A 13,812-nucleotide genomic window follows, 5' to 3' on the forward strand; every position below is an offset into this window, starting at 1 on the left:
TGCTTAAACCCACTGAGCCACCAGGGAGGGCCCAATGAACTGTTCCTTAACAGCATGAGTTAATCTGTTCTCTAGCACAGAGAAAAGTAGAAAGAGAATACATAATCTTAGCTGGGTGTTGGAAGGGAGTCAGTGAGTATGAGGGAATTAGAAATCTAAAGTGGGTGTTCTAACGGAGGATACTGAGAGGAAACTGAGATAGCTGGAAGGTGAAGCTTCTTTATGATTTGCTTCAGTATATTTGTTACCCACACACACACACTTAGTATGCTGTAAACCGCTGAAAACATCTTGTAGTTCCATACTTTTGGACTGTCATTCATGCTGTTCTCATAGTTTTTGCCTGGCTCAATCATCCGTTAGAGTTCAATCCAAGTATCATCCTTCCAAGAAGCATTCCTGGAACCTATTGATTGGCCAGGATGTCCTCTTTAATAACCTGTGACTCTCCTTTCCCTTCTCTCCTTTAGTATTTCATATACTACAACATTCAATAACTTGTTTATGAGTTGGTCTTTCCCACCAATCTGTGAGCTGCTTCTAATGAATGGTTTCTGTCTTATTTATCTTTATAATCCTAGAACTCAGAAATATATTTGTTTTCTATTGATTGCTCTAGAAAACTGGTTCAAATTAAAATGGTTAGTATCCGGGTGGGGAACGTCAGTATCCCACTTTAAAAGTTTTACATGATATTATGTATATATCTATATCTATCTATGTCTATATGTATATATATGTCTGTGTGTACATACATATAGATGAATTATATAAACAAGTAATGTAATTCCTCATAATTATCAAAGGTATAACAAAATAATAACAAGTATAATGTATATTGTAATTCACACATATGAGTAAGGTTTTATTGCTGCAAACAATCTACATAGATATCTGAGAATCAATAATAAATAAGAAAGACTTGTACAATCTTGCAATTCAGATTTTTATCTCAGAGTTTTCTATGTACTTTATTATGTTTGGTTTGAAGGGTAAACACTTCTTATTTTTAGAACAAAGAATTATGAGATAAAATCTGGATAGAAAAGTAAAAAAAAAAAAAAAAAAAAATCTTGTTCAGTTGGTCCACTATAACAATATAGGCTTTAAGAACAGCTGTCTGCCAGATTCTAATCCTTCTACCAGGAGCTCTGTCCAATATCAGGTTGTATGTTAGGACTGAGGAGCTGTAGGTATTCATAAGATATAGGTACCTATAGTTACAATACCCACTAACATTAGGTAGTTTTGACATAATACATATGTTCATAGATCAAACCCTATACCCACATTTCCTGGTAATGATTATTATCAGTAAATGCTTGTTAATAAATTGTAAATAAAACCTTTTGGAAACTATGCTAAACATAATAAATATTCCTTGAATCCAGATGAAGGGAAGACATTGAGATGGCTTTCACTGGTAAGGTTTCATGGGCAGGGATGTGGGTCTGAGAAGATAAAAAGGACTTGGGAAAGGAAGGCAAAGATTCTACAGAGGGAGAAACAGCATCACTATTACTTCATACCGACTAATTACTCCTTAATGAAATCTAGCAATTGGAAATCATCAAGACTCTGATAATAGTTGGAGTATGTTGGGATTCACACAAAAGAACCAATTTTCTAGGAAAATTGTAATTTGCACAATGGATGTGAAAGGGCTAGCAATTGCTTTAGCAGACAGCCTAAATGGGGCCTCATGAAAATGTTAATTAAAGCAAAGTTAATTAGCTAATTAAAACAGAAGTGGCAAACGATAGTTTCTAAAATTTAGGTGGAGGCAATTCTAATGTCTGCCAACTGACCAGAGACTCTTTTTCTCCAAGACAATATATGATTCAGATCTATAGGCCTCTGTTGCTTATTTTATCATGAAAGAATATATGGTATGTATTGCATATTGTAGCCATAACCCTATGACCTTGAAAATTGTATATTTTGTAGAGACACAATTTTAGACTCATCAAATTCAATGCTTTATAAGTTAGAACTGGTTTTGTCTCCATTTATCAATTTGTGGCTAATGTGAAGGCCTTAAACAGAAGCATGGCATTATCTTCTCGACAGTGATTTGATGTTGTACCATGTCATGCTGAAAATTAGTGCCTAGAACCAAAATGTTAATCACAAGGACCTCCATACATTGGTGACATAAATAGCACCTCTCTCTCTGTATATATATATAAATCTACAATGACTCACTCTGTTTTAAATAAAAATCCCTCCTTACTATTTCAGTGGATTGAATGACTGACCCTGGGCACTTTTCTTTTTGTACTCTAGGGTGAGTCTATTTAATGTCTCAGAAAAATTGTTAGATAGTTAGAATTGCCCTATCATTCCCTAATATTTTCAGGCAACAAAAGTGATTCTCTCTTCATGGCCAGAGATGGGAATTCACTCTTTTTGGTCCCTCTTCTCTGAAAATATGAACCATTATTCAGGACCTAGAAACAACATGCTTCTCTTTGGTCATATGGTATTTCTCTTTGTAATATCAATTTTCAAGAATGTTAAGAGACTTACTTGAAAAAATAAAAAAAAAAATATCTGTACTCAATAAGCTTGGGGAAAGATGGAAACAAAACTAATAGATGAATTATTGGTGTCTATAGTACAACCGTTCTCGGTGTTTATCTTCAATAAAAGATTAGAGTACTCACATATTTTTTTCCTCAAAATTGTTTGATCAAATGTTTTATTTTCATGGAACAATTTGTGAAACTAACTTTCCACATTATATATTTGACTAAAGGCTCAGTCAAAATGCCAAGGCATAAGGTAAAAACTGTCCTATAAATTCACTAGTCATGAGACTAAGAGTCAAAATTCCTAACTATGCTGGACCTCAATTACTCACCTGACAAATGAAAATGACTATTATTTCTACTTTCAATATTTTTGACTGCTACACAATCACATTCCTCTTCCTACTAATACCATTATCACCTACATACCCACTAATACCATTACTACTAGGCATGGCCACTTTCCATGGTAGGTATCTCCATTGCTTATCCAACAAATACTTAGCACCACCTCATCCCTTTCAGTTTCTATAAAAGGAGATATGAGCTCTCTGCCCACCTGTGTCTATACACGTGTCTCTCTTATTGTTCTCCTTCTTCTAATAAGCTTGTCCATAGATGCACATACATTCATATGTGTGTATGTATGCATATGCATGTGTGCATACACACATATATAATCAATTTATCTATAATACACATGTAAGAAGAAGATATAAGATGCAACAGCTGTGTGTACCCTTTCTTATACTCTTACACTCTTACAGTTAGAGGGTAGCTATATGAGATAACTTTAGTGAATAGGACATAAAGAAATTCTTACAGGACTCTGGTACTTCAGTAAAAGAATGTATTTGTGGGGCCACTGCAAATATTATATAATCATAACTAGAAGGCCTAGAAAAATAGGCCTGAGTCAATATGTTGACTGATTGCTGAACCTTGGAGCAATACCAAAACCAGTGGAATGTCTGTGTGTTTCTTGTAACATAAGGAGGATGGAACCCATCAAGTCCTATGAACTTCCAAAAATCACTTTCTCTTACTTGCAGCCAGACACATTGCTAAAAGTTTTGTCTACTGTTTATTGAGGGTTTTGCTTGTTGATAATAGGCATTTGACATATATAACTTCATCTACTCCTCAAACCAAGAATTATTATCTACCATTTCACAGACTGAAGTAGCAAGTTCAAATTCATACATCTATATTTGAGTCTAGGTGTGGCTCCAGAATCACAACTATTAACTAGCATACTACTTGTATCTATTGTTTAGAGAGCACACTAATCCACAAGAACACATATCTTTTGGAAACAGTCAGTATAATTTTGGAGGGTAGTATTATGATTTTCACTCTAAAGTATGCAATTAGTATACACTTCACAGTGCAGCCAAGAAGTGTAAATGGGTATGCATGGGGCTTATCAGAACAGTACCCAACAGAGTCTCAAATCACAGCTGCCTGCATCTCCAAGTACTAGGTAGAAGAGAACAGAACCAATTGTGCCCAGCATAACAGCTGCCTCTCCCCAAACACCTACATCCACAGATTTAAGTTACCTATTTAAGTCCACCATAGATCCCAATAAAAGAAGGCATTGACATATTATAGAATCCAAGTCCAATAGGTACAGCTAATGAATGTAATTCAGAATAAACTATGAACATATTAGAAGCATTCACATTCAATACTTTCCATATTTCTCCCATTATATGAGGACAGTGTGACATACTAGATATTTATAAATTTTAAACTAAAAGGGGGAATAAATCCAAGCATAATATAACCTATAATGTGATTAATACTCTTAGTATTCTTAATATCTTGGTTTTGGATCACAGAGACAAAAAAAGTTAATTTGAGGGCACAGGGAAGGTATCTAGAAAAGGAATTTTAGTTTGGATCTAATTGATTTCCTAGGATTACAGCTTAAACATTGATACATGGATATATGGATGTATGTGATGGAAGAGTACTAGAGAGCAATAGAGCTTGCTCTGATTTTCTTGTGCATATCGAATTCAAGTTCCATCCTTTACATTTGCTTAACAGAAAAAAAAAAAAAGAGTCTCTATGTACGCAGAGTCTAGCCTTGCCAGATTTCTAAGTCCAATAATTCCTCCTTAGTCTCTTTGATACTCTAATATTCTAATGCATTAGCTGCAAAATGCAATCATAAAAACTCTACATGATCATATATGGAAAACAAGCTATTGTCCCCAAATCCTAAGAATTTCTGTTTCCTATTAGCATTAGCACTGTATTTTGTTGCTTATATTGTCTTTGTTTCTACTAAGTAGAAATAGCATAGTTGAAAATAACAATGTTACTAAAGGATTATTAGAATTATAACAAAGCATAAACTCAATGTACAGGATTAGTGACCTGATTATTGGGCAAAAATTAATGACCACAATAGTGCAAAGGCTATCACTGCGTTCAGATCACTGATCTGCCTAATTTCATGATAAGTAGAACCACTAGGGGGTAGTGAAAACAAGCAAAAAATACCTATCAAATTATAGTCTTCCTAAATCCATTATCAACAAACACATAAAACAGTGATTATTGAATATCTGTTTTGTGCCAGGAAATCTTCTTAGTACTTGTAGGCATTGGAAGTAGAGTGATAACTCTTCTACTCCAGAAGAGTTATTCAGCTTCAGTTCAGACAAAAGGTATTCTCTATAGTGTAATAGGGAACTGGACAATGTAAAGATGGAGATGCTGTAGAAAACCCAAGCTCTATAACCAATATATCTGTAAATCTATAGTGCCATGTATATTTCTCTTTATTGTTTAGAGCATGCTGGTTGCACACCTCACACAGACACTTTCAGGTATGAAAGAAGACTGACAATTGCTAACTTAGTTAATAGTAGCAGCAAACAGTAAGAAGTACTTACTAAGTGGGATACACTTTCCCTGATTAGTTTATTTAGCTTCACAACCACTGTGTAGATGATGTAATTCATTGTCTCTATTTACAAGACAGAAATCAAGGCATAGACAGTGTAAGGGATTTGCCTATGTTCACACAGCTGCTAAGCATTCACAGCATTGACTTCCAGGGCTGTCTAGCTCTGTGCTCTGCTGTTTTCAATAGACTGTCTATTGAGTATCTGGCCTTTATACATATTATTTCTTAATTGTTTATGATCCTATGAGGTAGGTGATATGACCTAAACTTGGCAGGAAAAGAAAGTAATTGCCAAAGAAAAGAATGTGAGTGTCAGTGTTAAGACTCAGGAACCCCAGCGACAAAGTCAGTGTTCTTCATCATTCCCTACTGTCACTCTAAGGAGCCCTCTAGTGAGGTTTAGGGGTGCTCTAGCATAAACTCACACTTCTGTCCTTTCAGCAACCTGTTTACTTACCTATCAAGATGCCCTGTATTATTTCTTTGAAGAGTTGAAAAAGAAGCTGACAAAATCAGATTTTGAAAAAATAAATTTTTTTTAGACAAAATGAAAGGTTGCTCTTGCAGATATTTCAGAATAAATAACGCTTCAGAGAGGAATTAGGAAGGAAGAGGGAAAATATGCCAACAGGTTAGATGCATGAAGATCTTCTGTGTACAGAGCTACATTGCCAGGATTTACTGCAGGTGCAAAAGATAGAGTTTTCTTCTCTGATGTTTGCAATGCAGTTTAGTACTTTGTACAATGTACATGGAAAAAGGTAAGAGCTGTATGTGAATCAGGAAAAAAAAAATGAAAAAGGCCAAAACCACAAATTAATTAGGCTATGTGGATAAGCTTCAGGTTTCTGATAAATTATTTTTAGTTCTCAAAAAACACCATCTTTACCTCATCATAATCAGGCTTTGTAAAATTAGTACTGAAAGAAAAGGAGGACTTTTCATGTTAAATAAAAATTATTTTATTTCAAGACTAATACATAGCTACTTATATTCTATTTGAAAAATATCTATCTTCGATTTATTTATTTAGATTTTTGGAAAGTTGTCAAATCTCTGAAATTAGCAAAGATGACGTGATTACTAACACCTTTTATAATGTACTTCTAGTTTTATTCTGTTTCCAGTAGCCACATAACCTTTTTTAATAATTCCCAATTTACTCCAATGCCACTAATAGTATGACCTCTTTGCCATGGGAAGCTCCTTAAGTTAATATGTCATGTAAGGAATTTTCTCACATGGGAAGACATCATAAGCTGTTGAGTTCAGATTATTTTCTAACAGTAGTTTTCCAATAACTGCTACCAGTGGTACCCAAGTGTGAGATAAAAACTATGGAAGACATAGAAAGTGAAAAATTGACTGGGAAGAAAGATTAGAAACAAAGCCAGTTTGTTAGGTTGTCTCAAACATTTCTGAATTTCAGTATCCCCACTTAGAAATTTAAATAAAAATTCTACATGTATCTCATGTCTCTCTGGGATGGGTGTTTAAAAGCTCCTCTGGGCCTGAAAATGATACAGGCACAGTAAGTGCTGTCATGTTTGCAAGATTCTTGGCATTCTCAGCCTCATCATCATTAGCAATAACAACACACTTTTGTACAGTTCAGAAACTAGAATTTAGTCACGTTGTATCTTAGTCCTCTTAGGACCTGGACATACTTCCTTGGCTCAGTGATTTAACTGAGGTCTCCTTGCACTCCTGATCTCCTTGCCCTTTTGCTGTAGCTTTCCGAGGTATCAGACATCTCAACTTTTTTTGTTTGTTTGTTTGTTTTTATTAAAAAGTTTATTTTTACATCATTTTGCACATTTTTTTTTCATCTCAATTGTAATCCCCACGGGTTTCCCATCACCAAATCTCAACTTTTAAATTTCTGCTCTTGGCTTAAGTAATTGACATTTGATTAATCCTAGGGGGGGAAATAAAAGTCAATGAAATCTCCCAAATCCCTTTCTTGGTACCTTGACTCTCATAGTCCGTTACTCAGATAGTTCTCATTTAAAAACAAAACAAAACAAAACAAAACAAAACAAAACAAAACAAAACAAAACAAAACAAAACAAAACAAAACAAAACAAAACAAAACAAAACAAATCAAAAAACCCCCGAAAACAATAGCCACTGCTTCAGCTATAGGGACCAGCACCTTGCAATACCCCGCCGATTTTACCTTAGGGTTTCCCCAGAGGAGCCCCTCCTCTTCCACAGGTTGACGAGGCTGCTGGACCTGCTGGCTGCTGAGGACGATTTGCCATCCCCCACATGCATGCGCACCACAGTTGATGTGGTGAAGGCGCTGCGAACGTTCCTCTCCGGCTTGGCCAGGATGATGTACACCTTCGGCACAAACATACAGCCTAGTGCCACTGTGGCGCTTAGGCTGACGGAGAAACACATGGTGATGATTTTGTAGTTACTGCCAAAGTATATTGGCACAAAGGCTAGCCATATTATGCAAGTGGTATACATTGTGAAGGCGATATACTTGGCTTCGTTGAAGTTAGCTGGAACATTTCTGGTCTTGAAAGCATAGAAGGTACAGCTCAAAATCAGTAATCCATTGTATCCAAGAGGAGTGACAACTCCTAGATTGGTGGTATTACAAATCAAGTAGACTTCTCGAATGCTCGGATAGTCATGCATTATATCAGGAGGTTCCATTATAAAGAGGGCAACAATGATGCCCAACTGGATGCATATGAGAATAAAAGCAATCACTAGCTGTGCACAGGCACTCATGAATCGGGGCTTTTTTGTACAGATCTTCTTCTTGCTTCCAGCCAGGATCCTTGCAATACGGTTGGTCTTGGTTACCAGGGCTGAATAGCTCATGGCTGGGGAGAGACCAATGCCGATTCTCTGAAGGTAGCAATAAATCTGTTTGGGCTTTGCAATGAGACAGAAAGTACATAAGTAGCCCAAGCAAATGCCAGCAAGGATAATGTAGCAGAGTTCCCTACTGGAAGACTTGACAACTGGTGTATCACGGTAAATGATGAACACTGCAGTAACAAACAGGGTTGCCAGCAGGCCCAGGCAGGCAAATACCACAGCAGCAATGGGTTCAGGGTCACCCCACCGAAGATACTGTACTGGGATCAAATCACAACCTGCAGAGACATAAACATGTTGAAATAGAAGGAAAACAGCTTTATATGGGTCACTTTTGCCTAAGTTATAAGCAGCTACTTATGATCTTTAAAGTTTATTTCTAATCTACCATACTAATTTAAATAGCCATACTGAGTTCACCCTGATGGCACAGTGGGTTGAAGCACAGAACTATGAAGCTATTCACAGCCACAGCAGCACAAGTTTGATTCCCAGCTTGGGAGATGACCCGCATGACATGGCAGACTTCTCCTGATCCACCCACTGCTCCCCTCAGCAATGCATTTCAGTACATCTACTTGTTATGCTCCCCACTCTGCTCTGGTGAACCCTCTCACCCCTACACCTCTGGCTTGTACCCCAATTATTTTATGCATAAATAAAATGATCTTAAAAATAAAAATAAATAACCATACTATTTATTGATGAAATATTTATCTTTATATTATCAATACACTGTGAAAAGAGCTGCTCTAGGTTCTGAAAACAAAATAAAAAAGAACATGTTTCCTGTCCTACAAAAATTATTCTGAGGGAGTGCTTTTGTAAAATTACTTACAAATATAATAAGGACAATGAAGAGGTATAGTATGGATCTTACCACAATCTAAGGGATCAGTATGGCCCCCTTCATCAGGAATTGCAAATTTAGGCTGAGTTTGGGGATTCAGTATTCAGCAATTCATCAGGAATTGCAAATTTACTTTGGCTGAGTTTGGGAATTCAGTATATTTAGCAAGCACATTAATTTTAAAGAAATGCTAAGGGTCCTTAGAGGTATTTAAGGAAGTAACTGTAATATTTTGATGAGTAAGCAGGGATTCAACTGGGGGTAGTTAGGCGGTGGGTCCAGCAGGTCAGACTTCTAGATCAATCGGAAGTCACTGTTGGGATGTATATATATGACATGATCAAGGTGTGTATATTTTAAACATTCTATTGGCTTTTGCATTTATGTTGGGTGAGATAAATGTGTGACTGAAGTTGAGAATTATGCAGGCAATATAAAATGTTTGAATGAATGTACGGCTATGTGAGAGTTAAAGACATGAAGATAACCATGGGGTTATCAGGCATCGTGTCCATCTATGCTGTCCATGAATTCAATTGCAGAAAGGTTAAGATTTCATAAAACTGTATGATTCCAATACTAAAGAGTAGATGGATATGCACACACACACACACACCCACACAAAGATAGTGAAAGAAGAATAGTTTTAGATAAACAAGTGGAATGTATGGAGTAGGAATAGCCCCCAAATTATTCCCCATCCATGACTCACAGACTTTTGTATCCTTAAATACACATCAGAAAAAAATTAACAGAAGTTCATACCATTTGGGTTTTCTTTATTCTTTTAAAATTTATTTTAACAGTGCTTCTCAAACTTGGTTGCACATCAGAATCACTAAAGTCATTTTAAAAAATATTGTGTCCTAAAATATCATGATCAGAGCTTTTGATTTAATTGGTCTGAACATCAAGTTTTTAAAAGGCACTCAAGTGCTTCTAAACATGGGCCAAAACACTAAAACACTTTCTAGAGGGATCATTCCATCATTCCAGTCAGGCTTTATTTATTTATTTAGTTATTTATAATGGAATTAAGGTAGATTTATGAGAGAGTAAGAAAGGAGTCAAATAAATTGGGACATTTGTCATTTACAGGGATTATCAGGCCCTGAAAATATCTGATCTCCCATTTAGGTTCAGTAACACATCTCCTAATTCACTTGGGGCAGGAAGGATGCAACTGAATCTGCTTTCCCTGGAAAACCTGTGTAGTCAGAGGTGCAATGGGACCCTCTTGGAGGAAATTACCCTTCCTATATGTCCCCTTTTTGTCCTTCCCTTTTTCTCCTTCTGTTGCCTGCAATATAAACACAATGGCTTGTGTTCCAGCAGTTATCTTGGTTTGTAAAGTAACTGTAACCTTTGGAGAGATTTGAGTCTATACTTCCAAATCATAGGCAGTGTTGTAAACCATTGTTAACTCAATAAAATTAATATAATTAAAATTGTAGAAATAACAAAAATGTGCTTTTAACTTAAAAAATGTGGAAAGACAAGATTAAACATAAGACATTTATTTTAGATAATTATAAATCAGTTATAAATCATTAGTTATAAATAAATAGATATCTCATTGCTACCTAATATATCTGTATTCATATTTTAAGTCAGTTGTGTTCACAAATGTGACTTATATACTAGAATTCAATTTGGAGGATGTATATACTGTGCAAGCAATATGCATATACAGAAAGAGTTTTCTATTGTTGGTTCATATATATATATATATATATTTTAGAGACTCTTTATTATAGAAATATTGGAATCAATCACTCCTTTATTTATTCCTCCATAAGTTTACTATTAGCATTATTATGACAATGAAATTTATTTTCTACTCTACTTTTATGGGCTTCTTTTCCTTCTATTAGATCACCAGCAGTTGATTTTCATAGTATTTAGTGATATAGGAAAACTTTGTAGTGGTACATGAAGCAAGAAACTTTTCATTAGCTAAAGATAATCCATTGAAAATACATATACATGTGTATATGTATATATTTATACATATATATTTATCTTAAGGGTTTATTTTAGTCCATTATTCAGATTTTCTGCCGAATCTTAATTGATTTTATTTAAATATAATTAACTGGATGTTTCTCATCTGATAGCATTCACTACAATATTTATGTCAAATATATTCTTGAGCTCTCTGTGTGTAACCCATTGGTATCAAGTGTGAAACTACAGAAAACTGCACTACATACATGCTGAAGGAGTATACAGAAGGTGTGCCTCTAATGTGCTATGATTATTTTTTATAAATTTACCCATTCAAATGACTGTTTTTTTCTTTTAATGTGCACCACTCTGAAGGCTTTATGTTTAGTTTAATGAGGCTGTTATAGCATCAAATACTTTTGTAATTACTCTCTTGCAATAGCAAATTGGATTCTGATTAGAGTGTTATGATCACTGAATCTTATAATTGGATAAGATCTTAAGAGTTTATGGGAATGAATATGCAACACAATTGCTTGGAGAACCTACAAAATACAATTCTATTTAAAAAGAGGTAATATGCAGTATAATATGTTAATTTATTGGAGTTGAGATTAAAAACCTGTGAGACTTTGTATTGGCTAATTGATTGATTGGATTTGTGTTTTATTGACTTATTTATTGAATTTACTTATTTATTTGTATTTAGTTTTATTTGTTATATTTCTGTTTATTCATTTAGGGGGTCTTTATTTATTTACTGGATATTTATTTATTTATGATACATTGGGATATGCAAACAGATCATACTGTCTTCTGAAAGAGGTCCTGAGACTACTTAGTAGGGAGGAAATTCACAATTAATTGACAATATTTGCCATGGGCTAGGGAAGGCTAGTAATGCCACTGATATTTAATACTTGTGGCCTGATATAGATTCATGCTCACTTCTGGGATATCTTATTGTTCAAACTATTTTATTTTATGTTTTATTTTACTTATTTATTCATACAAGAGCTGAAGTGTAGGCTAGAAGTGTGAGGCATGAGAATATTCAGCAGAGATAGAGTAAGAAGCAGAACAGGCACATCTACTGAAAAACACTGCTGATGGGAGCAGAGTGCAAGACAGGAAAGTTCTGCTGCTCCATGTGGGTGAGCTGCCTAGCCTGGGATTGAACTCTTGTTGCAGTGACTTTGGATAGCTCCATAGTGCTTACACTTAACCCCCTAAACCACCAGGGAGGTCCTGGTTCAAACTCTTTAGCAGGGTTATCATTTTGGCAAATATATCCTGAGGGATGTTGGCCTAAGATTCTGATCATTTAATGATTACTTTTGTGACCCTAAAGTTTTGCAATGTAGCCATTTTTTTTTCTGAATGGGCACGACATACCCACAATATAAAAGAGCAAGTATTAGCTGTCCGATATGCCTAATATTTATGCTCACAGAGGGGCCTTCAGCCATTTGGTCATTACTGGGCTCAGTCTGTTTCTTACCTGGTAAGAGTTATTGATTATTTTTGTTTCAGAGTCCCTTCATAAAATTCCTTCAGAGAATTGAGAAAAGGCCACTGTTTTGATGCTGCTTTCCTTTTTATGTGTGCTCTTCTTTATTGTTTACATTTTATAGCAAGATTTGAAATTGTATGCAAATATTTAGTTTATAATTAAAGCATGAGGAATGATTTAATAGTACTGCAGAGTGCTAAGGGGAAGGGTGATTACAGATGCACACTAGTAGGAAACAGCTTTGAAAAATATGACTTCCGGTCATACTTCAGCTGAATAAGAGAGGAAAATCACAGCATATGAATTGAAATAATAAAATGTGCTGACTGGAACATTTGGCTCCATTTTCACCTTTCCTTTATGTCCCTGTGCTAGCTAAGTTTTTCTGTCTTTCACTCCCCAGAACCAGTTCGAGAGTGATTTTTACTAACTCCATCAGCCTGAGGGGTAAGTTCCCCCCATGTGGTCAAACACCACTGCATGCACTCCCAGCCTTGGGCAACATTTTTGTGTGCATAATAGTACAGTTGTGTTTACAGTGAGTTTGTCTGTCTGATTCATGTGACAAACTGCCTTCTGCCATTATTTCTATCACTAAGCTCAGTATCTGCCACAAACAGACTATCAGCTACATTAAAGAATAATTAAATGTATTAAGAAAAGGGCAATAAACAATGGAGGCATTACAAGCCATGTATTTCATTTTTGGTATGGGCACAAATGTTTCTTGTGACTATGAAAATATTTGTCTCGTTTTTTTTCTCAATTTTCCATTTATAAGATAGAAATGTTACATAGTTTCCTGGCCTATACTAAAGGATTTAACGTGGAGAAACTCTTGTAGAAAAATTGACATATGAGAAATAAAAGAGTGATTGTCAGAAAAGTGTCAATGAGGCCTTTTTCAGGATGGAATCTCTAAATTGCTTAAATTGTTTTTGTGTTTTACTAGAATAAAACTTTAAAGGTATAGCTTTAAAACCAGTGTCTAGGGTCTCCTTGGTGTTGCAGGAATTAAAGTCTCAGCTATTATGACCTGAGGTTGATCCCTGCCAGGCAGGTACCCACATGGTGCAGCAGACCACTCATATCTGGGCTGCTGCTCCCCTCAGCAGGGCATTTCACTAGATCTGTCTGCTCTGCTCTCCACTGTCTCTGGGGAATCCTTTAAACTCAAGCACTTCTAGCCTACAGTCCAGTTCTTGTA

General features: G+C 35.5%; 1 protein-coding gene across 3 annotated transcripts in view; it reads right to left on the reverse strand.

Moving 5' to 3' along the window:
* The window catches only part of GRM5 (glutamate receptor, metabotropic 5), a 449,486-nt gene that overhangs the window by 36,987 nt on the left and 398,687 nt on the right, over positions 1 to 13,812 (reverse strand). For all 3 annotated transcript variants that reach the window (XM_004683284.2, XM_004683283.2, XM_004683278.2), the window contains exon 7: positions 7,634 to 8,573. In XM_004683284.2, the coding sequence (XP_004683341.1) occupies positions 7,634 to 8,573 (940 nt within the window). The remainder of the gene's footprint in view (positions 1 to 7,633; positions 8,574 to 13,812) is intronic.

This window comes from Condylura cristata, unplaced genomic scaffold, assembly GCF_000260355.1.
Source record: "Condylura cristata isolate star-nosed mole 26May11 unplaced genomic scaffold, ConCri1.0 scaffold00015, whole genome shotgun sequence".
NCBI classification, from domain to species: domain Eukaryota; kingdom Metazoa; phylum Chordata; class Mammalia; order Eulipotyphla; family Talpidae; genus Condylura; species Condylura cristata.